Below are 26,852 nucleotides of genomic sequence, written 5' to 3' on the forward strand. Positions count from 1 at the left end.
GGTAACTGCAATACTCTTCATTATATATCTGTCTTAAAGCCAGTAACAGCAGTACTCTAAATTATGTACCTTTCTTCCTTTTTCTCTGTCAGGCAGGTAATTGTTATGCTCATCTTTATGTGTCTTTCCTGGAGCTGTAATAGTTTTCATTGTATCTCCTCAGAGCTTATTATGGTAATGTTCCGTACTGTATATTTCAGAGTTAGAAGCTGATATTTTTTAGAGCCACCTCTAGTATTTTGCCTTCTGGTATTTCTTACAATTTGAGTAATTAAAATACTACTCCTAGATTAACAACTTTGAGAAGGATTCTGCTTTTCCTCTCAGGATCTTTCTAGGGACTGTCTTGGGGTTGGAGAAGTGTCCTGTAAAGTGGTGTCTGCCCCCTCTTGATCCCAGGGCTGGGCGGTGCCTTTCCCCCTTTGGATTTCAGCAGTGCCAAGTTGCCAGGACTGGGATTTCGGCCATGGAAGATGCTGAAAAGGCTTGGCATCCCCTGGCACTCGGGGACCACCCTTGGACATTGCCATCTCACGTTTCCACATTTCCATGCCCAGTATTTTGCAAACTGAGATGCTAAGTTCTCTGAGGAACAGGTTGCTCCTCTACAGTGCCTACCACAGTTTCTCCTGATTTTGATTTCAGTCTTCTTTCTTATGTCATAATATAAAACCTGCTATGCATGGGTAACTGACACAAATTTCACAAACTTGGCTACGACTCCTTGATTATTATTAAGAATTATCTTTCTGGGATTTCAGTGTTTGCTCTTCATTTTTCTTCTGACAGTATGATGTCTCCTGTGAGGACCTGATGGAGCAGAAATAATACTGTGTGTTTTAGGAGATCTTCCTCCTTGTAGCATGTATACTAAACAGGTTAATAAACCAGTAGCTGGTGATCAATTTATGTAAAATAACTCTAAGCAGCAAGCCCAATCTGAAAATTACTTGATAAACTATTCAGTAAATGTATCTGCATAAATAACACACAGGAATAAATTGGAACCAGTTTGAGAGCATAAAAGGAGGGCTACATTTGCAGCATGGTTCAGAGACTGTAAATCAAATCAAACCAATTTTGTCTCCTGTTCCACCTTTTATTAGATAATCAAAATTCAGATCAGTCTCATGAAAAGATTTCCTTGTACTGCTTGAATCTCATAAGTAAGCCTGGCTCTACTTGCAAGTGAGTACCACCTCTAAAAGAAATGGAAACACTGCCTGCTCACATCCCAAGTGTGAAATAGCTGGGAAGTAAAATACATTTCAAGAAACATTTTGTTTGAATTTTGAGATGAACTGGAGTAGAAGGTGCTTAGAAAAGTGATGGGAAGTGGATCCATGTTAGAGGCATAACACATGGAGAACTCTTAAACTTCATGGGGAATTAACAGGTGTAGCTGAAGTGGGTAATTTCAAGAATGCAGCCCTAGGAGTTGATGCAGACCTGCGAATAACATTACATCCAAGAACTGTGTTATTAAAATTAACACATTATTGACTAGCATGGAAAAAAAAATGACAGAGGAAATCCGTCAGCAGCATGAAAGTCTGATCATGGCAGGCCGGCTCAAATGGCAGGTGTTGTGCAACTTGGAAAGAAGCTGCAGGATCTCGGGGACGGCTTGGAGAAAAGAGCTGCTGCAGAAGAAACAAGTTCACTGCGAAGAGCACTGCACTTAGGAGAAGGGCCTCTAGCAGAGGCAATCTAGTGAAGCCGACTTCAGCTTAGACAAGAAAGATGTACTGGCAATATTTTGTCATACAGAAAAAAATTGAATTCTTACCCAGAATAAGGAGAAAAATAATTGGAATCTAGTGTGATTGTGAAATTCCCTGTGTGGTAATCCAGTCTGGAGACAATCAGCCAGGGACGGCTTTGTCTGTCATTGCCTGACAAGCAAAATTTCCAAAGGAGCCAGCAGGGATTGCTGTTAGCGGCAGATTACATCATCCGTCGTAAGGGCAGAGCCGAGCACCTCCTGTGGCAACTGTTCACGCATAAACTCATGTTGTTGGGACACAAAGGCGTTTGCTGTAAATTGCTGTTGGTTTCACTGGGAATAAAACGCCCTTATAAAGTTGCTAATAGACCACACATTGACCAACTGTAACTTCCTTGGCTCTGTTTGCTTACACCATCAGCTGAAGACTCTGCATTAGGCAAAGTTTAATATGAAGTGGCCAGCTGGGATCTCTAGTGGACAGGGCTGTAGATGTGATGAGCTTGAAAGTAAGATAACTACGTGCTGCCCAAGATGATGCACTTGTCTGTGCCTCTCTTGAATGAGATGTTTCGATGTCTTAATAGCCAATCGGCAGAACAGGATTGCAGGCACTCCTGTTGTGGAGTGATTGGCAGTGGTGACAGGCTGCCTGCTTGCAACAGAACTTTCTGTGTGAAATGCTCAATTAAAAAAAAAAAAACAAATCAGAGTGTGAGTGATAGGAAGTATCTGCAATACAGTTCTGCACAGTGCTCTGCACAGCCCATACCAGGCCAGTTTTAATTATCCTCAGAAACTAAACCAGACATGAGTTCACTTGGCCTGGGGCCTCCTAGGATCTGTGGTACACAGCACCAAACAAGGAGGTTCCCTGCCTGTTATGTTATGCCCTGTTATGTTACAAAAAAAACCAAACCCTGCTTAGTACTCGTTACGTTACACCGACTACATTAAAGGAATGATTTATAGGTACAGAGAAAACAAAATAAGGCAAAGTGTGTGTCTTAACAAGGTCTACCAAGGTTAGAAATTCTGATAAAAAGAAATCATTTACATTGAGGCATTTGTTTAATTTATTTCAGGTGAGGTCAAATCTTTGATTCTTTAAATAACTGGGAAGTTTTTACAGATTCCATAATGTGTTCAAGGTAGGTTATGCTTTTGCAAGAGAGCTGCTTCCAGAGAGCTGCAAATACTTATGTTCTGATGGATGTGGTACTAAACAAAGAAGAGTTACATAAATGCCTTGTAGCATAGGCTTCATGTGTTAGGAATATTAAAAATAACTCCTCAATGCTCACAGGGTCTTATTTCAGTAAAGCGTGCTATGTTTTCCATCCTTTTATGCATGACTTCAACTACAAAACCATTATGGAATTGAAATGTATCTGAATATCCAATCTATAATGCCCCTTGGCAAAACCCAAGTGAAAATAAGGGGTCTAAAGAGGGAAAATGCATTTAATACTCATATACGGATTGACTATATAGTCAATACACTGGCTTGCCTTGTTGATTAGTCTTAAGTTAAGTGTAACCGTTTTGTGTCCAATGTCTATAAAGCAGCAGCGAAGCACCAGACAAAAAATGACATTTTCCTAAACAGAGAAGTGGTACCAAACGTAAATCTGACTTTGCACGTTTTTGATTGGCAAGATCTATAGTTTGAGGCTTTCTGTTACAAGACCAGGCCCAGCTTCGAACACCTGGATGCAGTCTTCCTAAGGATTCAGGGAGGGTCTTGAAGTCACGCTCTCTTAACTCTGCTTTCCAATTTTATATGAAATGATAGCAAATCTCTTCCTTTTAGCCTGGTTTCTCATGTAAAATGCCTGTGTGTATGACAGAGTCTGTCCTTCATTGCACAATAACTTCTGAAGTGGTCCAGCTTCAGTGACATTTCCCCAGAAATCAGAAGCCTCAAAACATAATATTCTTATAAGCATAATGAATATAAACAGCTGGATGAAGAAAGAAGTGTCCTCCACTGCAAAAAACGGTTGTAGTACAAATTCCTCATAGGCATCCAGGAATTAGGAACCATGAGAAAAGTTCAGGATAGAGCTCTTTTATTCATAAACATCAAAAACTTTAACCACAAGACATGGACTTATAGTAAAATAGGCTGTTATACAGCTGAATGGGATCTTTTACCTGTTTTCTTCGCTACTCTGGGAAAATATTTTTCAGGTTTCAGCATAAGATTTGCTCCTATCTGAGACGAGCAAAGAGGATTTGCCAGGGTGGGATAGGAACCCAGTACCTTTGAAGATTAATGTGCATATGCAAACCAATTCCTCAAAAACTCAATAGACACGTGATTCACAGAGCATGCAGGAGTAATTGCAGCTGGATCGTAGTCCTGAAGAAAATGAAATAATTCTGTTGAAGAGTTGGGATTTTGCTTTTTTGTTTTTCTGATATATATCTTTAAAATCTAATTAATTGGGAGGTAGAGAACAGAGAAAGATCTCTCAGGGCCTTTCAGCCCTGTCTGGAGAAGAGGAACAAAACCTAAGCAAATAAAAAATCTTGACTATTAAAGACATTTTTAGGAGTTGCCGGAAAATTTGAATACCACAGATTACTTACGGGCAACAAATTCCCATGTTTTTGTATTCACAAAGGCCATAAAACTAACGCAGGAAACTTAATTTTCCTTAATCTCACATACAGTGTATAAATCAAATACTGTTAACAGGAACACTGTTTTTAGCACGTAAAAGCCTCTGAGAACTTCTGACTGTTTAAAATCTCCTAGGTGCATGTACCTGTGCTTCCTGTTATCTTTCTCCTCTGCATGGCAAGCACTGGGTGCAGGCTTCCAGTTTTCATCAGACATCTCCGAGCCAAAATACACTGGGCTGGTGTCAGCGTAGGTGGTTGGCGCTCATTTAACATTGCAGCTGAATATGTAATTATATTAGTTTGAAGTTTTACTTTAACTAGGCAGTTTTACTTTAACAAGGCAGTGTTAATAGGTGTTTCATCTTAATTGCTGCCAGGGCATGAGAAAGGATGAAGAATACTGGGGGAAGGAGTAGCCTTGGGATAGTTGCGGTGGAGGTAGCACTTGGCTGACATAGTTTATGTCATTCAAGTCAGATTTCAGTAAAAGGTTTCCAATTCTGTTAAATAGGTCCAGTAACCAACAGTAAGGCTGAGTCTGTGTAAGGGAAAATCTCTTGAGATTGGTGTTGCAGTGGAAAGTAGATCATCAAGATATTTCAGATTAGGAGTATGGTAAATTTATGATTCCAGAAGGGAAGGAATGAAGAGAGTAGTTTTCTTCTGAATCTGTCATAGCCCACAGCGAGGAGAGACAAGCTAAAGTTATAGCAGACACATGTTTTCCATGTGTCCCTCATGGTAAGGCTAGGGTTTCTAAAAGAAAGAAATGAGAAAAAAAATTGTGAATAATTTTTTCTGTGACCCTAAAAGCTAAGCTGGGAAATGGCATTTTTGAGAGAGAATGGCTTTATATGAAGTAAATTGTCAAACAGGACTGTTCACTTAGGTGCAATTTACCTAGTGTTAAGGTCTTGGGTAGGATTTCTAAAAGAAAACAGCACATTTTTATCCCGTATATGTATGTTTGTACTTCTATATGGAATTCTCTCTATATATACATTTCAAGCATACATAAATATATATTTATAGATATGCATTTAGTCTTTAGAGTTGTGATGAGAAGGGCCATTTTTCTGGAACATTTTTCTTGCTCTTGTTTCAGAGGCTGTCTGTCACGGTGTAGTCGAAGATAAGGATGAAGAGGAGAGTTGCTCCTCCAGCAAGGCACACAAGGAGTGCTGCTAGAGGTGAGTTTGCCAGCTGTGAAGATAGCACAAAAAAAATACGCTTATGGAAGGGAAAGACTTCTTAGATGTTTTTGTAGAGGCAATGCCAGCCCAGATTTTTTTTTTTTTCCTAGGGTTATGGTTAGGGATTTAGAATGAAAGCAGATGTGATCATTGTCTACAGATCCTGTCACCAAATAAGATCAAATAGTTTTCTGTTGGTTTAGATACAGATATTGCTATTGTGAATACATTTTTCACTGTAATTAGAAATAAGGTTTTTAAAATAATGGGATGTGTAGAGCAGTTTTCATCCATGCATGGTACGATTTAGAGGAAGAGCAATCCTTGTAGGATTAAATGTATTTATATTATTTTTTGTGGGGGCACTCCTTACCTGGATGTGTGTTTTGCCAGGGATTTAGAAGGAAAGCAATGAGGTGTGAAGTTTCCTACTGATTATTTTATGGCCCATGGAATTAGGGAGAAAAATGGTGTTTGGTAGGAGCAAGCGGCCTCAGATTAGTTCTGATGCAGGGGCTGCATTAACTGAGTATGGTTTTCTTTGGGATTGCAGAGACAGGTGGAGTGCAGCTTTCTGAGAGAAAGGTGATCCTCCATGACTTCTGCTGTGCCCAGGAGTGGGTTTTGTACGAGGTCTGCTGACACAAGGTAGGGGTTTCCAAAGGGGAGCAGTCAGGAGAGCATTTTTCTTCTGACACTGTTGGAATTGGATCAAGAGGGCTTCTAGGAGCAAATGGTGAATTGCCCTGGTGCTTAGAGAGAGGAGAGAAAGGGACAGATGCAGGAATGGTTTCATCATTCTGCTGGGGCAAAACTGTTGTGGTTTTGGTTTGCTTGGCTTGCATTAGCTTTCTGGTCTTAGAAAAGGACCTCTTAGCTGTAGCAAGTGCTTGAAAATTCTTTCATGGTCTATATAGATTCATAAATGGGGAGCACGTCTGTGGGAGTGCATGGCTTTGTATTCGTATTGGTGTAGGCACTGTTTAGTTTAGGTTTGCTTTCATTAATTTTCACACGCATCAGGTTAGGGTTTCAGAAAGGAATCATCACGCAATTTTCCTCTTACATTTTTCTGTACTCTGGTTGTTAGAATACAGAACAATGCTTTGTAGGGTTGAATACATATTCTTTCTTTATTATGTATACTATCCATGCAGGTATATTTTGGTCAAACTTCAGGATAGACGTCAGGTTTCAGAAAGAATCAATTAGGAGAATGGTTCTCCACTGATGCTGTTTGACCCACAGCAGGTACCAGTTCTGAACGAGGTGATGGTTTTTGCAAACTGTAGTTACTTGAGTTCTGTTTTCCTCAGGATTTAGGTTACATGCATTAACCTGTAACACTATGAAAAGCAAATACTAAAGGAAGATGATCAGAATGAAAAATTGTATTGGAAGAAATGAATAGTTTTGATTCAGCTCCGTGAGCGATACTTTTTATGCCGAGTTTGTGATTGACATTGGAGTTTCAGAAAGGAAGCAGGGAAAACTTCATTTTCTTAGAGTTGAGCATTCCACCCAGTTCAGATAAAGACCACTGTTCACAGGGTAAATGGCATTTACTTCATTTGAAGTAAATATCAGCCAGCCAGGTTTTAAAGTATCATAGGATTTAGGTCCTAGAAACAAGAAAAGAAAACTCTGGTTTCCTGCTGCTTCTTGTATTGGATAGGCTGTTTGGTAGAAAGCTTCTCCGAGTGCATTCTCTTGAATATGTGCTTGAGGATTTGGGGTTATTTCATAGCAGAACAGGACTAAGGGAGCGCATATATTTTTTGTAAGTCTCACTATTGCACTGCAGTTTGTGGCACCCTCCATCTGACTGAAGCAGATTACCTTTGAGAGAAAAGGCAAGAGGAGGAAAACCAGGCTGGTATGTTTCCGAGGAAAGCCATAGTGCTTGAGACTATGTGCTGAGACAGGCATCTCTAAAGGCTGGGCAGCCAAGGGATATGGAGAACCAGGAGCACTGGTTCAGGGAATGATCTCTCCTCCCCAGAAAGCCAAATCATACTCTAAATGAGACCCAGGGGTCAGATTCATTGTGTTTGCCCTGTGTCTTTCTTAAAACTGTCTGGAGGAAGCATTGGGGTGGGGGTTGCCCTGCTATTGTGGAGTCCTAAAGTGACAGAAAAGCAGGTGAGCTCTGTGTGGCCCTGCAGGCTCAGCAGCATGATGAAGGCTGGTAGGAGCATGCAGCATCCAGAAACGTTGTGTGCAGAGAGGAGGTTATGAAGAGTCACTAAGAAATTGCTCTATAAGCTAAAGGCAAAGCCCAGAGAATAGAAAGGTGCAAATACGATAGCATTGTGGCATGGTTGCACCCAGGGGCTGATTCCAGGACATTTACTAGATTGTGATTGGCTCTAGGGTTATTAATGTGGGTAGTATGGCTTAGTAACTCCTAACACACTTAAGAAGGGACTGTGTGAGACCTTGCAAACCGTGTTGCCATCACAGCTATGCTTAAAGGCTTAAAGGCCGTAAAGCTTCCACACTGGCAGCAGATTTCTAAAAGTCCATCAATGAACAAAGCCAGTGAAACAGCTGAGTTCACCCCTGTCCTAATCCCCGTGATTATAGCAGAGTAGCACCGAGATGTGCTGGAGTGAAATGAGATCATTAAAAAAATAGCAGTAACTGAGCAGCAGCAGATGTGTCAGCCCAGGGAGGTAGCAAGAGCTACAGCAAGGAAGGGCAGGGTGGTTTGGGGACAAAGCCTGTGATATCCAGAGCTCTCACAAATGCTAGTAATTTTTAATGGAAGCTGCTGGAGCTCAGCAGCACTAGAGCTTGTCATTTCAAAAATAAATGCTGTAAAGGTAACGTTATGCCCTGTTTCAGAAGGAAATGACAACAGTTTCCCCTTTGGAAGACTTCCCAGAGCCAAGCTGACGATTGAGTTTTGCATGAATTAAAGCATATACAGATTCATTCAGAGGGGCAGTGAAGGTGAGAAATAAATGCCTCAGAGACAGAAAAACGCAGAGACAGATGTGGTGTGTATGAGATTGGCAGCCCTACACAATGCAGCGGTGCAGGCACTTGGCCTGCCCAGAAATGTAGAGACTGAGTCAGAAAGCTACCAGAGCAGTCCTCGTCATCCCTTGGAGGTCAGAGAGGCTCTTAAGGATGGAGCTAAGCAGTGGACTTGCCTGCCAGCTACATCCTGGTATACTACAACAGCTAGCAGGAGGCAAATAGCATTGCAAAATTATCTCTGAAGGGGAACCATCTGAGCAAGGAGTTTAGAGACAAAGTGTCGGACATACAGGCCAGCTCTGAAAGAGAGTCCTCAGCCTCCTTTCACATTATACTGGGTGAGATTCCTGTTAGAAGTAGCCCTATGGTGGATCCGTTAGGTATTGCAAAAAATGCTGAATACGTCTGCAGCCTTTACTGTAGCAAAGTTCTCTTAATCTTTTTTTTATGCGTTTTATGGGAATTTGCAAGGAGTGCTCCAAAAAACACATGAGCAAGGCAGATAAATCTGTCTGTGGTTTTGTGTAGTGTATGCAGTTGGTTTTCTGTAGAGGTTTCTAGTTGGATGTTATTTTGGGTAATATTGATTGGTGTTATTTTGCTTTTGAGCCTGGCCAGGGTTTTGTAAAATCATACCTGTGTGAAATGAAGTCCCTCCTTTAAGGCTGAGAAGGGCTGGAACAATGATGGAAGAAAAGAGCTTTATGATTTTATTTTTTCCACAGATCTGGAAAGCAGCTTGTGCTTTTCTAAGTGGAAAGCTCTTATAAGAGCAGTGCTTTGGGGACAAAAGACAAGCCTGGAGGGCAGTGACCCAGCAGCCCCGCTTGCTGCTGCAGGCGCTGGCAAACTCCATGGGGAGCCTTCCCTGAGCAAAGCTGTTCACTGTCCCCAGTACAGGGCACTCAGGGACACTTCACCTCCCCCTGTTCCCCACACTGCAATTTCTTAGTCTTTTTGCATGTTTCCTTCTTCAGGGCACACACAGATGAGGCTCTATTTTGTTAGTGGTGCCACATCCTGCTTCAGCATGTACCATCTGATGACATCTTTGTGGGGGGGTAAATATATTTTATTTCTGGATGGAGAACTCTTTTAGATGTTTCTTGAATTACTAGAAGGTACTGCTTACCTGTAACAAAATGCATTAGTCGTATGTACAGCCAGTTCTGCTTCAGAGATTTCTCATTTGGCTATGATCATTTGGGTAAGTGATCTGTGATATGTACCTGAAGAGTCCTAGAAAATCTTCTACTGGCAAATAAGACGTAGCTCTGACCTTCAGCAATTGGGAAAAATAGGGAAATGGAACTTAACAAATATATACGTGTTTTTACAGTGGCTCTCTTTTTATTAACTCAGTGAAGCCATTTTCAAAATTACATTTCAGAGCTTTTAAATGACCATTGTCTCTGGACATGTCATTATTTTTTGGCTTTTCAATACATATGTACTGTATTTTCTCCACAGTATACATTTTTCGGTCTTTTTTTTCTTGTTGGGAGAAATATTGATTTATTCAATGAAAGCTAATTAATTTAGGAAAAAAAAAACATGTCATCCACAAGGGAAGAACAGAAAGCAGGAGTATTTGGGCAGTGCATGTTTAACAGAAATCATTCTTTGTGTAGTTGATTACATTGAGGTTAAAGGGAATAGAATTTGGACATCAATTTGATCGCTGACTGAGGATAAGGTTTCCTGAATCTTTCTACACACCAGCAGCTGTATGGACATTGAAATGCTGCTGGTCTTCTGACACCAATCAGTGTGTTAGGGTATGGACACAAACGCACTATACTGTATTTGTGTGTTTGGTGCCCACAACGTGTTTCATGCAGGATTTCAGCAAATGTCTTGAGAAGGAAAGAGTGAAGAAATCTCTCTCATGACATGCAAAACTCTTGGCATGATGAGAACCCCATGCTTGGTCGGGGTAAGAGATCTGCCACTCTTGTGCTCATTGCAGCCACCCAAGCCCCCGTGTGTGGTCCTGCCTCTTGCAGGTTGAGTGCTGGTCTGAGGTTGGTTATTCTTTGGGTGTTTGTGCCTTCTAGTGGTTTGGGGTGGAAATGAGGCAGGCAGGGAGGTGCTGGGAAGGGGGGTTGACTGCAGCCAGTCGGCGGCACTGTGCAGAGGGGTCGGGAAGTGCTGCTAAGCTGCAGTGCTTTGGAGTTTGTATTCGCCTCCTTGGGCTGGAAATGGCTGTAGCACTCACAAGAATTTGGTTCTGAGTATAGAAATAAATATTCTGTTCTATACGGTTCTCTCCTGGGGGCCAGACAGATGTTTTATCCCCCATGATAACTTGTTTCCCCTTACTCTGCTGTGCTGGTACAGTCAGTTGTGAGGCTGTGCTATGAACCAGACCACCGAAACCTTCTGGGTGAAAAGACAACCTCCTTGCCTGAACCTCCTTTTGTAGTTCTTGTTGTTCCCATAGACATGGTGGGTGTAGACAGCAGACTTTTGAAGGCAGTGAGGTGTTATTGCTCTGAATTACTGATAATACACAATACAACAAGAATTTTACTGGTTAGTATGTATGTATGTATTCTAATACACACATATAGTTCATATGTGTATTCCTAGATGTGCATCAAGCTTGGGGCTCACACAATAGCCAAAAGATGGTTAGTCCAAGATCCCCTTGGACTGTAGGGCCTTGGAAGCATCCAGCACCAACACAGCTCGTCTACCCCTGGGAAATGATCTTCTCGTTTGCAGGCAGTAAAGCTGCAGTTCTGGTAAAACTTGAGCACAGATCCTGTTTGTTTTATCAGTGTAAGTGGGGTTGGCACTGGAGTCAGTGTTACCTGCCTGCTTTGGAGGTGTGCATAGTTTCCACTGGGGGACTTCGGGAGAAAGATACGAAAAAGGGGCATGGAGGTCATGAAAAAGGGTCATGAGGTCATGAAAAATCCCCTTTCCTTAGCAACCTGGATGTTAGATCCTGAGGCTTACCCAGGCTCGAAGGTGCTAAGTGGGTCTCTGAGTGCTTCGGGCACAGCCTGCCCCAGCACAGTGCTGTGCCTGCCCCACTGCTGGCAGCCCGCCTCACGAGGAGAGATGTCCAGCTTAAAAAGAGCCTGGGGTGGGAGAAGAGGGTGATGTTTAGTCAGATAAATCCCCGATCTGCCCCCTCATGAAGGCAGCCTGCACAGCAGGCTGACGGGCAGCCAGAGGCAGGGAGAGGAAATATTCTTGTGCCCCTCCTGTGGCAGAGGCCCCATCTTCAGAAGCCACCCTATTTCCCCAGACCCTGCATCTGAGCTATACAGGTGCCTTTGCTGTCGCAGAAAGTGCTGGGAAGGTATATTTGTCTTTCATTTTGTGTGTGTTTTTTTTTCTTATTTTAAGTATTAGTGTTTGTTCTGGTTTTCCTTTTTGAGGGGGGAAATTCTGTCTTGCGGAGAGATGAAACTTGACATGCTGCAATAAACAGCCGGTGGGCTAGCTATAAATTTAGACAATTTTGAAAACTTGTCATACCGCTTGTATTCTGGAGTTGTGCTATCTATCGCGTTGGGTTAACAGAGAGCTGAAATAAGGGCTAGCTGCACACCGGGTGATCACAGTAAAAATACCACAGTGACAGTGGGCACCACAACATTTTCTAATGCAGTGTTTTGTCTTATTTTAAGGTGACCTCAAAAACAAGCCTGTATGAAGGAATGTGTAGGTTTAACACAAAGCGTGACTGAAATGGATGGATGTTTAAGAAGCTCCTTAGCCCTGCCAGGTGGCCCGTTAGTGCCCAGCAGTTATAAGGGCAACCTCATCTTCTTCATCTTTGTCACTGCTCTTGAATCCATCGAGTTTTGGTCCACAGTATAATAGCAGCCTAAGGGGACTGTCTCTGGAAAGTATTTCATTTTATACTCTGAATCCAGGTGGGCTTTTTTTTCAGTATGAACTCTGGAGCATAGTACAAAGATTGAGGTAAATTTTCTCTTCTAAAAGACCAACATAAGGTCTTTGTTTGTGGCCAGAACAGTTCTTTCTATACCTACCTCCTTCACTGTCTGCTGGAAATGCTTCCGTGCTGCACCATTGTTAAAGCAGCTATTTGCCAGTATGTGCTGATGGGAATCACACCAATTATCACCTGGGTCACTGGGATTGTTCAGGGAATCTCCTGGCTAGGTCAGTAACTGCAGTGAGGCTGTGGAGCTGGGCAGGGAGCGCTTTGAATTCTTGGTGAAATTTTTTGTCTTGGATGATCTGAAAAGGCCAATCCCCCTCACTTTTTCATCAGGTCATATTTTTAATTCCATCTGTTTTTATCATGATTTATTTTGGAAGAGATACAGAGGCATTTTGGAAAAGATGAGGAGGGATTCAGCATGCCAGTATGATTTTGTTCCTCTGGTTTTCTTGCAGGCCTGCTCATTTTGAAGGGAAAAAGTAGAAAAAGGCTGTTTTCCAGGAAACAGATTTACCCTGCAAGACCTGAGACATTTTAGAGAAGGGGTTGGTGGGTTGTAGAAGTGTTTGCATTTTGTGTAAAGGCTTGGCAAAAGTAGAGTGAATTATTTTAGGCCCCAAGATGAGAATATATGTGCAAGAGCTGGTCCCAGAGTTCATGAGTGGTGGTGCTTAGGTTAAGGAGCTAATGTAGAGCTTCTTTCAGAACTGTATCTGCAGTATTTGTTACGACAGGATGTGGTACTGAAAGGTCTACAGGGTTTCTAAGGCTGCATGTATCTTTTTTTTTTTTTTTTTGCCGTATGTGAGACAAAGCTATTAAAACCCATTTCTATAACAGTCTGTTCCCAGCATCACAAGGTGTAAATACTGTTGCAGCTAAATTTGATATCCAATATTTTGGTGGTGTGCAGAGGGCTATTTTACCTGCTTCTTCCTGACTCTGAAACAGCACCATGAGAGCCATACATTCCTCTGCCAAAGTCTAGTTTAGAACTGTGAGAAGAAAGAAATTATCCTTTTCATTCCTTTACGGAGATTCCTTTAAAGTGCCTTTCTCCAAATGGCTCGAGACAGCTTCCCTACAAACAATTAAAATAAAAAGAAAACCAGCAAGTCTTGAAACACAAAGGCTAACCAAAATAAATCAAAACCCATCTGCCTATGCAAAGTAGCCTTGACTAAAGCACGTACTTTCTTATGAAGTGTAATTTACCAAATACTTAGATAAACAGCAGTAGTTTGTCTATTTTGCAGCATCAAAGGATTTCCTACGTTTCTTGATCTTACTTCAGCTAGTACCAACTCCTCTCATTAGTTTAAACCTGAAGGGGGTACTTCTCTTCAGAATTGAGGAATACGCTTGAAATGGTTTGAAATAAATGCAGGAGATCACTTTACTTTTTAGCTCTGTGTATATAAGAGATATCCAGTAGTATATAAACCATCCTCCAGAAGTGTCCAGCACCTGATGAATCTGGGTTGAACAGAGCAGCCTGGACATGCTAGGAGGGAAAGTGTCGTGTCAGGGGGAGCCCAGGCCTCCTTTGCTTTCAGTAAAGCTCGAATACTCATCTATTTCCAGGGGAGAGAGTAGAATGCACTGGGAAGATGAAAAATTTTGATGTATATAGAGAATAATAATATTTTTCTTCTCCCTGGGTCTAGGCAGCTTGGGTGAAGGGGAGGAATTTGGACATTAGCGACAGCCCAGCTGATGTTAACAATGGCGGCTCTCTTGACTTCCATCACAACAGGTAGCGCCAACTGAGAACGGAGGCTGTGTTTGTAGCTCTTTGAATGATAAACTAGCCATCTTCTCTCAGTGCTGCTCCCGTCATGAGAAACCATCTCCCGGAGAACTGCTGGGAAAATCCACAAATGTGAAGGACAATGGGGTGACAGGAGGGGAGGCTGTTATGTCACCAGCACAGAGGAGCTGCTCTGTCATCATGCGTGGCTGTGCAGGGAATGGGATTTCTCCAAGCTGAGACATGGTCAGCCCCTTCGCGCCACACGGGAAAGGGAGGCACAGCTGAAGCCTTTCTCCACGTGGTTCTTGTGATACGGGTGAGCTGAGCTTTGAAAGTATAATAAGGGTAAGAAATAGATTCAGTTACTTATGGCAGCCAGCAGCATAGGAAGCAGAGGGAGATCAGGTGCACAGGTTTGACTGTATTATCACTAAATACTGTGCCCTCAATTATGTATGTAGTGGAGAAGGGAAAGCAAGTCCTTTTTTTTCCTCCTTAGCATGAAGAGAGCCTTCATTAGCTGTGCCTTGACATGGTGATTTCAGCACCAGTGCCTGCATTAAGATTTCAGATTTTATTAGGGCATCTAGCAAAGACAATAAGCCAAAGGATTTTCTTTTTTTTTTCTTTTCTTTTTTTTTTTTAATTTAAAAATTAGATGCGAATGCCTTTATGGCGGTATCAAAATGTGTTGCAGCTACAGTATTTCCCAAGTGGAGGGTAGAAGTTATTTACAAAAGCTTGTTTCAAAGGCTAAGGGCTCTGCACCTATTATCTTGTGAACTTCCTTAGATGACAACAATAAAAAAGGACAGACTCCTTTGTTCGGCAACAACCTGTGAATGGAATGAATTCAGGAGAGACACTTTGCTGAGGCAGCAAAGTCCTCAAATATTACAGGCAGTGTGCCAAGTTCAGTACAGCAATTGCATTCACAAAGGCTACTAAGAAACAAAGATAAATGATCACTTAGTGCACCAGAAGTGCTTATTTTCTCTTTCCCTTTTTCTCTCTTTCCCATGAAGTGTGAAGAAATGCTCTCACTTTGTAGCATTTCTGCTGGTTGTTTTAGTTTTCACATGGAAATCTACAGGTGTAAGGATATTCCTTATGCTTCTTCTCCTGCTGTCAGTGAGGCTGTCAACTTTGAGAACACTGGGGTAGAAGTAGGAGTGGATCCTTTCTCTGTAATTAAAAAATAGTCAGGCTATAGGAAGGCTGCAGCTCTATAATGTGCTCCGTGTTGTGCTCCCGTGTGTTTTGCAAGAAGATGCTGGTTATTAACTGGAAAACATTAAAAACCAAAAAGACCACTGCTTACCTCAGGCATTTCTTATGGTATATACCGTAAGTTCTAAAGATGTGTTTCTTTACAGTTTGAAATAGGTGTTTCAAGCTCCAGATTTGGAGTTTCGAAAACTCTCTGAAAACTCTACCTTTTCCCATTAGTTAAAAGAGTCCCATAGTGCCTCATGTTTTCTTCCCATTAAGTGCTCTTTTCACATTCCTGGAACAGTTGTGAAGTTAAAGGGGAGAGCACATCTTCCAAGGGATCCTCCCCTCCGGTGCTGGGTGAAGATGTGTCCCTAGGGACACTAGGGACACTAGGTGTCCCACTAGTGTCACTAGGGAGTCCCACTTGCCTGTGCTGGTGCTGTGAAATGACAAAATACCTCTGAATTGGTTCAGATGCCTGGCACATAACAGAAGAATCCCACTGGATCCTTTGGGTGAACAACCCTGCTCCTCTTTTGTGGCAAAAGGAATCCTGTTCTCAGTGGAAGGGTTAATAATTCATTCTTTGAACCTAATTCACTTTTGCTTAAGCCCTTCTCCTGCACAAGGAAAGATGTATCATTTTCTATTACCTACCCTATCTAAGCCCAACCTACGTATTCCAACATGGAATAGGCAAGATCTGTATTCATTTTGTCAGTGGTAGTCATAGAAGTCAACGCATGATTTTGGGTCATGCTTCTCAAAGAGCATATTCCCAGATGAGCCCATAAATTCTGTATCTTAAAGCCTTTAGCATGTGGTAAATTTCCTTTCCTAGGTAGGTAGAAAGATGGGTCATAAGGTTTGAAAATGTAGATGGAAATTCATTAGGACTGGCAGAGAATTATTTGAATTTCTCACCTTTTGTTGGGTCGAGCTGGTGAGTTTTGGGTTTGACAATGAAAGATCTTGAGATGTCTCACCGATGTGTTTGGGTATTTGATGTTTCAGCCATCCTTGAGAAATACCATCAGAAATTGGTCCGTATGGGGACATGTCTGGTTTGGAGTTAACAAGAGAGCTGTTGCCAATCTGGAGCAAGTCCAGTGGAGGACTGTGAAGGTGTTTGGAGGCTGGAGCACACCTGGCAGGGAAGTTGGAGGGGTGGGTTTGTTCAGCCTGGAGGGAAGAAGGCTTTGGGGGATAGGGTCAACTAGCTGCAGATTGCTGCTGCTGAGGGAGGGCAGTTACAGAGGTGGAGGTGCTAGACACTTACCAGGGATGCACGGCGACAAGACAAGAGGCAGCAGGCACAGGTTGCAGCGAGAGCAATTCTCGTTGGGTCAGTGAGAAAGCTGTTCACAGCAGGAGTGGTTAGGCAAGGGAGCAGGTTGTTGTACCTGTTGGTCCCGGTTCCCCTAGCCTGGTGCGATTTCCATCACAGATTTTGAGAACTCGTCCAGAGAAGGTGCTGAGCAGTCGGGTCCCGGTCTGAAGTTAGCCCTGCTCCAAGCAGAGGTTTGACCGGAGAACTCCAGAGGCCCCTTCCAACCTGAATTGCTCCGTGGTCGCTTGGTTGCGTGCAGTGAGTGCGCTGCACATTGCGCACATTATTGTAATGCATGCTTTAGCCAATGGTTACAGCCCTTCAGCAAAGGCAAATAAGATCTTAAAGCAATATTATCATCACTCCTAATGAATTCACTTGCTGTGTAAATATTTGTAAATGTGTAGCTTCCACAATGTAGTGTTGTATTTTCCTAAAGATCTCTGGCTAGAAACAAAAGCCTTAAGAGCTCCCCTGTCCCTACTTAGTACGGCACTCTTGGCTTGATAGCGAAACCTGCCCGTTGAGTGCCCATCTGTATTCGTTCTGTCCCCCTGAAGTGCTAATCCTGTTTATCCTGTTGCCATAACCCCACTAAGTCTATTTATTTGCTGATTAGCACTAGGCTTTATTATTTCCTTTAAGTACTGACAAAACGTGCTGAAAACAAGGTGTACACATGGCAAAATTTGGATAAACAGAATTATCAAGGAAATGCTAAAGAAAGTCCAGGACACAGCACCAAAGATGCTGAGGGAGGGAGAGATGTCTGTACGCAGCTATTAGTCTTAGCTGGAAATCAAGGGGAGATTTAAGTAAATAATGTGGGAAAACTGGGAATTACATAGGTGCCTGAGATAAGGGACTTAGATTTTTCATCTCATGACAGCTGATCAAACTCCACTTACTTCAGTGGAACTGCACCGATTTATTATAGCTGAGGATCTGCCCTTGTGGTTTGCAAAATCAGCTGCGAATATGTAATGGGGATGGCTTGTGTTTCTTTAGAAAATCTGAGACCTTTGAAATAAATATTCAGCACACTTCATCTGTTGCTAGAGGAGGACCAGTTGCAGGAGAATGGAAGGACCTCATACAGCATCAGAAATGACAGCTCGTACCAGCGGTGCCCTGTGGCTTTACAGTGACCTGGAGAATAAAGCAGCACGTAGCATTTTTTCCTGTGCTCATTCCTGTGTCAAGCTGATAACCTTTTCTGAGTTACCATGGAGCTTTTAACAGGCAGATGCCCCACCTAGTTTTAAAGACATCAGGTTATTGTATCAAGTCCCTAGTCCAATTTTTTCAATGGTTAATTACTCCTCACTATTAAAGGAAGATAATGCTTAATGAGGCCTGAATTTATGTGGCATCATCCCCTGCCCACTGGACCTTTTTATGTCTTTGTGTGCTAGGTTAAGGAATTGCTGGTGTCTGAAATGTTCCCCCTGGATGGTTGGTTAGAGACCAGCAAGATTTGGTTAAGCTTTTAGGTTTCAGTTGTGGCTTTCTCACCAACGTTTATGTCTCCCAAGACAACAGGCTACACAGCTTTAAAGTTGACTATGCAGCCCGTGTTTACCTGGCTGAATTCCACCCAAACCCTTGTTTCCATTGGCTTCAGCCACCTCTGGCCCTGCAGGTCGAATTAATGACAACCACAAACATGTCTGGAGACAGAATTTAAACTCACGTCATCCAAAATAAACCCTAAACAAGGATGTCAGGGTCTACTCCAGACAGGATTGTCATAGCTTGTTTGGGGATTTCATTTGCCTGTTATCTCTAATTCAGTTACAAATAACAATTTCCTAAAATCAGTTCATGGGAACATACAGAGACGCTGTGCAGTAGTAATGAATTCACTTCGTTAGTACAATGAAAATAGCAGTTGTATGAATGAATATGGAAACATATTTATTTAATGCAGACTTCTGGTGTCAGACTTCTGCACTTTTTGGAAGTAGATAATAGACGTGTTATCTGCCCAACTTATTCTCTCTTCCATTTTTCAGTCCTGTGATTTCTTTGGTAAATTTATGGCATTAAATGATTGGAACAGCTTCAGTCTGACCCACAGAGCAAAGCTGAATCTTACAGCTGTTCTGTGTTGCTAGCTGCCCACAAACCAGTCCGAGGGTATCAGTGCCTGTCTCCTACTACACTCGTGTGGTCTGCTAATGCAATTAACAAACGTCAGAGGATGTTCCCTGCATATGGTACCACCTTTGATGGCAGTACTCAAGCCTGTTCCAATTCAGATATTCATATTTACCGAGTTTTACCACTTGCTTCACTCTCAGTGCCTCAAACTCATCTTTGGGGAGGCTCGTCTTTCACATGAAAAAGCATAAAGTGCTTTTTCTCCATTTCGACAATTCGAAAATGGTCAGCTAGATTGAAATTTGGGCCCAAATTGGACACAAATATATCATCTGCAAATACATCTCTTAGGAAGTACAGCTTTGCGTTGGGCATGGAGGGGTCAGAAAAATTTTAGATCATATCCAATTTAGATCATATCCAAGTATCTAGAAACAAAGGAAAATTGCAATGAGTGAGAGGCAGGGACAGGCAGGGAAAGAAAGAAGATTTGCTCCTGTCCTCTCTCGGGCAGCATGCTGCCTCTCAAAGGTACTGATTTACCAGGAGTGCAAGCCAGGGTTGCAAGAGCTACATAGAGCAGGAGGATATTTTGCACCCTGGAGTTCACTGGACCTTATGTGTGGCACCTCTTACTTGTAGACCAGCAGATAAATACCGCCGTGTATTTTTAGCATCTTCTGCCATCGTGGATATGAGGCAAGAGAATGCCCATTTGCTTTCCGCACATCAGTAGTTCCCCCCGGTGAGTGTTAGGAGTAATTAAACTGGCTGCTCCACAGTGAAAAACACATTGTAATGCCTAATTACAAGAACTTCTGAACTAGAAGCCATAAAATGCCTCATGCTCCCCACCTCCCTCTGACAAAGGTGTTACTGTGGGACAGACTTTGCCACCTTTCAGCTTCCATGGGGAAGTCTTATCCTAATTGCCCCAACGTGTGCAGCGGTGTTTTCCCTGTGGGAAGCTTCGTGCCTTCATTTCGTTGGAGGTCAGTAGGGACCTGCTGGGGCTGAGGAGGCAATAAGAGGGAATGTGAAAGGTCCACGTCCTGCTGTCCGTCAGTCCGGGAGGCACTTGCTGGACTCCTTTCCAGCGTAATGGGCAAATGAGGCAGCTGTCTGGCTGCCTGCAGTACCCAGCTTCCTCTAACTCTTAAAGAATGCAGCAGAGTGCGATAACTTCCAGCGCTAATTGCTGACACAACCTAAATTATGGAGTCATAAACAGAGAACTTTTAGTATTGCATGGGGGATTATTTACAGTAGAGAAGTATGTGAATACTGAATTCTCTGAGTGATTTCTGGGTGGATTTCACATTTAACTTACGATAACCACCTTGATAAAAGCCCTGAGAGAATAATTCCATCTTGTAGCTTTTTCATGATTGCTATTGTACGGGTTATAGATCTTACACTTCTCATTTAGATATGCTAAATAGTTTTTTTCTTCCATTAATAATGAGAAAATTTCCCCTTTTCGTATGCTTTTCAGAATTAAAATTAGTATTAACATTATTTGGCTGTCTGGTTGTGAAGGGAATTTCAATGATGTGAGCAAGAAAGTTAATTTCATTTTAAAAAGAATATTACTGGGTGAAGAGCCACGCAAAGGAGAATTGATGGGATCAGTCTTCTCTCCAACACATTCATGAGTGGTCTACAATTCATTTCTTTTTGTAGAAGAAAAGTTTTGGACAACCCCAGCAAGCTTAATGTTTAAGTTTAGGCTGCTGAAACAAGCGCATTTTTGTAGACTGTTTAGAGACCTCAGATTACAGAATCACAGAATTGTCTAGGTTGGAAGAGGCCTCCAAGATCACCTAGTCCAACCTCTGACCTAACACTAACAAGTCCTCCACTAAACCATATCACTAAGGGCTACATCTAAATGTCTTTTAAAGACCTTCAGGGATGGTGACTCAACCACTTCCCTGGGCAGCCCATTCCAATGCCTAACAACCCTTTCAGTAAAGAAGTTCTTCCTAATATCCAACCTAAACCTCCCCTGGCACAACTTTAGCCCATTCCCCCTCGTCCTGTCACCAGGCACGTGGGAGAAAAGACCAACCCCCACCTCACTACAGCCTCCTTTAAGGTACCTGTAGAGTGCGATAAGGTCGCCCCTGAGCCTCCTCTTCTCCAGGCTGAACAAGCCCAGCTCCCTCAGCCGCTCCTCGTAAGACTTGTTCTCCAGAGCCCTCACCAGCCTCGTTGCCCTTCTCTGGACTCTCTCGAGCACCTCCATGTCCTTCTTGTAGCGAGGGGCCCAAAACTGAACACAGTACTCGAAGTGCGGCCATGCCCTGCCTCAGTTTCTCCTGCACCACAGCAGAAATGAGTGCAGCAGCTTACAAGTGGTCCCTGCTGGATCAGAGCAGCTCTTTCTGGAGCTTTCCAAACTGACTGGGCAGCTATTTTTGAGTTTCATGGCTTCTTTGTGTCGCTGTTCCCACTGCCCTCAATGGACATCTGGCTTCCTGTGACGTGCCTGGCAACTGATTTTAATGTTTTTTAAAACAGCAGTTAGCAAATATGGCACATTATGGCTCTCTGGCATTAAACAACGAACTCCTTTCCCTGCTCTTTGTTCCCCAGGTTCTCCTTTCAGTTCCCATCCATGGAGCAAAATGTGGGCTCTCCATGGGGAGCCCAGAGGGGAATGGTTCCTGGGTCCGTAGTTCCTGTGTTAGTCCAGTGACAGAGCCTCTCCTATCCATTCTTAGCCCTGCTCTGAAAGGCCTTATCCCATCCATCACATGAGTAGAAAACAGGCTTTTTGCCATACCTGAAGGCTGTTAATGCATCCTGCCTCAGTTTCCCCCTTTTAGGGTAAACTGTTCAAATTCTTACCATCCTTTCTTCCGAAAGAAAGGAAAACAGAAAAAAAGTACATTTTTCTCTGGACCTCTTTTTTTCTCCTTTTTCTCTGGACCTCTTACCTTGTTCGGCGCTCCCAGATGGCATACTATTTTCTAGAAATGCAGAGCCCAAGTCTGGTGCTTCAGCCAGTGCTTTCCTCCTGCTGGAGAGAGCAGAAGGATTGCTTCATGTACCTCACAGGCAAAACAAACCCTCATCCCTGTTAAAGAGCATTCTGGTGTTTGGGACTAGAGCTCTCATTTGTTAAATCATTTTCAATTCCAGGTCTGTTCTCCAAAGGATATGTTGCTCTTCCTCGATTGGCATCATCTGCAGACTTAATAAGCACACTCTCTGTTTTATCATCCAGATCATTAGTGGAAGTGTTGAATAGTCCTAGACCCAGGGCAGCTCCCCGTGGAGCACAGGTCCATCCCGCTGTTTTGTCAGTGAAACACTGGTAACAGCTTTCCATGTACTGCTTCCCAACCACTTTTGCATCCTTCTGCAGTGTGAAACTCCCTAGCTTCCTTAATTCAGCTATGAGAATGCTATAAAAAACAGTGTCTAAAGTTAGGATATATGACATCTGCTGCTGTTCTATCTACAAAACCTATCACCCTCTCACAGGAAGAAATTACATTGTTTTGACACAATTTGTTCTTTAGAAACCCATGGTGGCTGCTACTCAAGTCCTTCCTTCTCCTAGGTACATACAATGCAATGTGTTCAATTATTTGTTCCAGTTTGGTTTTTCATTTTCTTTTCCTGGGATTTCATGTTACTTCTAATGTCATTTTTCCTTTCAGAGAAGTAGCTGAAATCAAGAGCTGTGGATTTGGAGGAGTGGACACTGAGAATGCCCGTCCCACACGTCAGTGCTGTTTGAGGTAGGAAAAGGGATGGTTTTGTGCAAGGGCCTGAGGCAGGAGCTCTCTGTATGAGTTTGCCACATTTGCCTGGGTGACAAATTTGAGTGACCTAAGGCTCTTTGCAGAAGGTTCACAGATAGGCCTCCCCCGCTCACACAATTCTCACTAGCGTTTTCCTTTTTTTTTTTTTTTTTTTTTTGCACTCAAACTGTGAGTCAAGGACTACCAGCACAAGAACTCAAAACTGACCCTGATTTTTAAGTGTGATTTAGTTTCAGGTATAAACTTCACAGGCAGTAACAAAATGAAAGCTATCTGTTACAGAAAATGGTGCTGTTTTCTCTCTTTTCCTCAATTCCCTCCCCTGTAAACGAGGTCAGGAATGTTATGAAGCTAACATCATTAATGGTTGCAAAGTGTTTTGAGATCCCTGAATGGAAGGGCTTATATAAGTGGGAAAGTCTTATTAGGATAATTATAATTGCTAACTGTAGTGGCACAATATAGATCACTTAATGAATTATTTGGCTTTTTCTTTCTTTCTCTCTCTACCCCTCGGCTCCCCAAAGCAACATAAACGGACTGATTTTAATTGGCAACCTTCATTTCTAGCAAATGGATTTTTCACTGAAGTTCAAACGCAGCAGCAGCATTTAGAAAATGCAAGTTGGTTTCAGATCAATTGGAATTTGCAGGGCCACAATAAAGAGGAAAATCTCCACACTCTTTCAACTAGAGAAGCACACACTGAACTTGCCTTTTGAATTATGAGCACTTCTCTCTCCATTACCTTGCAGTGTGTTCACTGCAAGAGCTGCCTGTGCTCAGCTGTTGACAGATGCGTGTGGCTAATATGATGAAGGTGAATTGATGACTTAGGCTGGTGACTAACATGATATAGCTAATGGTCTCTGTGGAGGAAAAGAAATCCCCTTTATAGCTTGATCTCCCACTGCTGTGATTTACTCCCTCAGCTCCACCAGCATTTCACTTGTGTTGGTTTGAATGTGTGGTCTTCTAGAATTGACCTAGAAGTGGAACGAGGAAACCAGCCGTTGCTGTTTTATCAGGACTTATACAACTATTGGTAATTAGCTACCTTCCTTCCTGTAAGACAAAAGTCTCAGCTGCAGTAATCGCTCATGTTTATCCCTATGACTGAGAAGTGCCAACTTAAAGCTTTATAAAAATGGCTTAAGAAAGCCATTAAGCTTTAGGAAATTATGATTCCCCTTGTAGGTATTACTGCCTTGCAATCAGTAATATTGGTGCTTAAATCAGTAAGGGTTTACTTGTTGTTGAGTCCTGAAAATTGTTTCTAATGTGCAGTGTGGACCCATTTGGAAATGTGAAGTGCTTTGGCTGCTGTAGAGATCACCTTTCTTTACTTTCTTACTTCTCATGGGTTCATTAGGAGTGGTGCCAGTGTTTGTTGGCCCATCCATCGAAACACAATGCATTTAACTTGTACAATTGCCATAACAAGTAATTCAGTACTTCATTATTACTACTATGATACAATATCTATCTGGAACTTATAGCTACAGATTTGTCCCTTTCAGCTAAATGGCTTTCAAATGTGCAAGGAGTGAAATCTCCACTCCATAAAACAAATAATGAGGCACAAGAGGTTGTTCCCTAGCTTTTCAAATTCACCTTCATTCCTGCTGTCAGCATGGGGGGAATCACAGCTCTTACAGCATGAACCAGGGGCTTCTGGGCTGGGCTGTGAATCCTGGTGTTGAGAAAGTGCCTTTGCTCAGCTGTGAAACCATGAGGGATGGGTTACTTTGTTTGTCATCGCCTGTCCGGGCTTTACACTCAAGGAGCTGTGAAAGAAATCCTCAGCACTCATGAGCAGCCTGAGGGACTGGGTGGCCCCGTTCTGCCCATGTTTAACCACCAAGCTGAGAAACCCCTGTGGAATGCCTTAAGGTGAGGTGACATGCAAATGAACTTATTTATGGCAACATCAAAGGGCGGTGATGACAATTTTATATGTCCTGAGTGGTGTGGCATAGCCCTGCACTAGGCTGGGGGAGGAGACAAGTCCCAGTCCGTGTTTGCTGTGGTATCAGTGTTTTGTTCTGCGCAGCGCTGACCACCTTTCTGCCCTGCAACAAAGTGAAGCCACAGCTACTAGTTAGTTCAGCTTGCAAGAGCAGCTGACGTTGTTCATGCACTATTCTTTAGGATGTTGTGTTTGCCTCTGGATAAATCCCAGTGGACTGGGTCGTGCTTTTAGAACACAGGAGATGTCAGATGGCTAAATCCTGAATTGTGTCTCAGTGTCCTCCTGAAGCAGCAAAATGGGCTGGGTTTTGCCTGGTCCCCTACCCACCCCAAGCACATGCTTGGCAGAGAGGATGACGTACACTGTAGAGCTGCTGTCAGGTTTTTCCTAAGACAAGTTAAAAATTTAAATCTCTCTGTCTTCCTTCTTAAAGATAAAGCTGATGTTTACAGCCCCTGGAAACCCTTAGATAAATGTACTCTGCTCATGTTGCCTGCCTTGAATCCAAAATGCTACAGCAGGAATCACATCCCACACAAGACTATTAGCTATAGTCTTGCTACAGCAGAGCCCCGTTGCATGTCTAATTAGCTTTGTACCTCACTTGTATGTGTGTGTGTGTCAAAAAATGTCCTGAGGTGGAAGTCCCAGAATATCACTGGGTCTCTGGGCGATGCTGCCTCATCTCTGCTCTCTTCAGCCTCATACTTCCCACCTTGTGCATGCTATTCACTGTGATGTTCCTGTTGGGCTGGGATATTGTCTGGACCCCTTGGCAGGGTTTAGCAGAACATCTCAGGAACAGCTATGGGGACGTTTGCTTCGTGTACCTGTGTCTGCAGTTAGCTGCTTTACTGTCAGAGCCTAGGGCTGGGGCTATGCCTGGTGCCGCCATGTGCTGCTCTGCTTAGTGCGCCCTCGCTGTGGCTCACTGCTGCCCCAGCAGCCCCATCTCCCTCCAGCCCTCCTCAGCTACACAGAGGGACGTGCATCTGCAAGGCAGCCCTCAGTGGAGAGTTTGGGTACCTCGAGGTACGCAGTCTGAGGTACCCTTGCTCCGGTCAGCCATGCCAAATAATGGGAGGAAAGAAACTCCAGCTCTGTCTGTGTCTCAGAGGGGTGCACAACATGGCTTCACCTTCGCTAGGCTAGGTGACAGCAACCAGCCTAGGACCCTCCTTACTTACTCGGGAGCTTCAGTCATCGTTCCATCTGCAGGAGTGTAGAGCTGGCTCCATTGCCGCACTCACAGGGTCACACACATACACGCCGTGGTGGAGCACAGCAAACTGGGCAAGGGCTGGAGCCTTACGTTATTATCCCCAGAGTGTTATCCCCGAGACCCCTTACAGTGTCCGGCTGGGTAGCTTGAGAGAACATAGCCTGTGTGTTTCTGGCAGCCTCTTGTGACCGAGATCATGGAGGGATAGTGAAATAAGGAACTGAAGTTAAGTGGTTAAGTTGTACCACAAAACAGCGGGATCAACTTCCTGTTGCATTCAGAATAACCACAACATCTGTTTTTGGATGGGGTCAGGTCTCCATCCTCATAATGTAACTGTAAGCATTCGTTTTGGCAAGCTGAGCACATCTCTCCCCGTATACCCCATGTGCTAGTTTCTTCCCAAGAACGTGGAAGTGGATTTGGGTGGTTCCCACTGTTGCTAGTCAGCCTGTTTCTATGTAGATAGAGAGCGTCAAGGTGGGGTGCAGAGCTATATAAGCAGCACTGTGCCTGGCATGGGGAGCGTTTCTTTGTGTGAGAGGCTGCCAGTTGTGGTGACAGATTTCAGTTTTTCTCAACAAAAGGTTATTTTTAAAGGCCTTTCCCTCCAGTGGAAACAGAAGGTTTTAATATTGAAGGTACATGGCAGTTTTTAGAAGCAGAGGAAGAAAGGGCTTTGAATGGCCAGTGGTGGCATTGTGCACTGTAACCAGTGCCACCAGTCTCCGCGCTGAGCTTGTTTTCCATTAACTGCTTCATCTTCCCGATCGCTCAGTGTCATGGAGACCTGCGTGGCGGAGCAGATTGCTGTGGTTACGGTCTCAGTGCCAGTCCTGGGGGCTCCAGGCACTGTGAGTGAGAACGAGGAGGCTTTTAATCAATTTGGGGACATGCTGCCTTCTCTTAGCATGGAATATTCCTGAACCCTTAAAATACTCTTTTTTTTTTGTTTGTTTTGGTTTTGTTTTTACATTGGTTCTTTTACTGAGAACTCAGGTGGCTTTGAAAGGAAGGT

At 43.2% G+C, this 26,852-nt stretch overlaps 1 protein-coding gene across 19 annotated transcripts in view; it reads left to right on the forward strand.

The window, feature by feature from the left end:
* The window catches only part of LOC308198326 (uncharacterized protein), a 78,601-nt gene that overhangs the window by 31,005 nt on the left and 20,744 nt on the right, over window positions 1-26,852 (forward strand). For 13 of the 19 annotated variants that reach the window (XR_013953830.1, XR_013953831.1, XR_013953832.1 and 10 more), the window contains 2 exons: window positions 5,463-5,547; window positions 22,536-22,616. Coding sequence is in view for 1 of the 19 variants with exons in the window: in XM_080600558.1 (XP_080456684.1) it covers window positions 6,146-6,198; window positions 22,536-22,616 (134 nt within the window). In the remaining 18 variants the exon portion in view is untranslated. The other 6 variants (XR_013953837.1, XM_080600558.1, XR_013953844.1 and 3 more) reach the window with 5 other exon arrangements.

This window comes from Anser brachyrhynchus (assembly GCF_964034855.1).
Source record: "Anser brachyrhynchus genome assembly, chromosome: 7".
In the NCBI taxonomy this organism is placed as follows: domain Eukaryota; kingdom Metazoa; phylum Chordata; class Aves; order Anseriformes; family Anatidae; genus Anser; species Anser brachyrhynchus.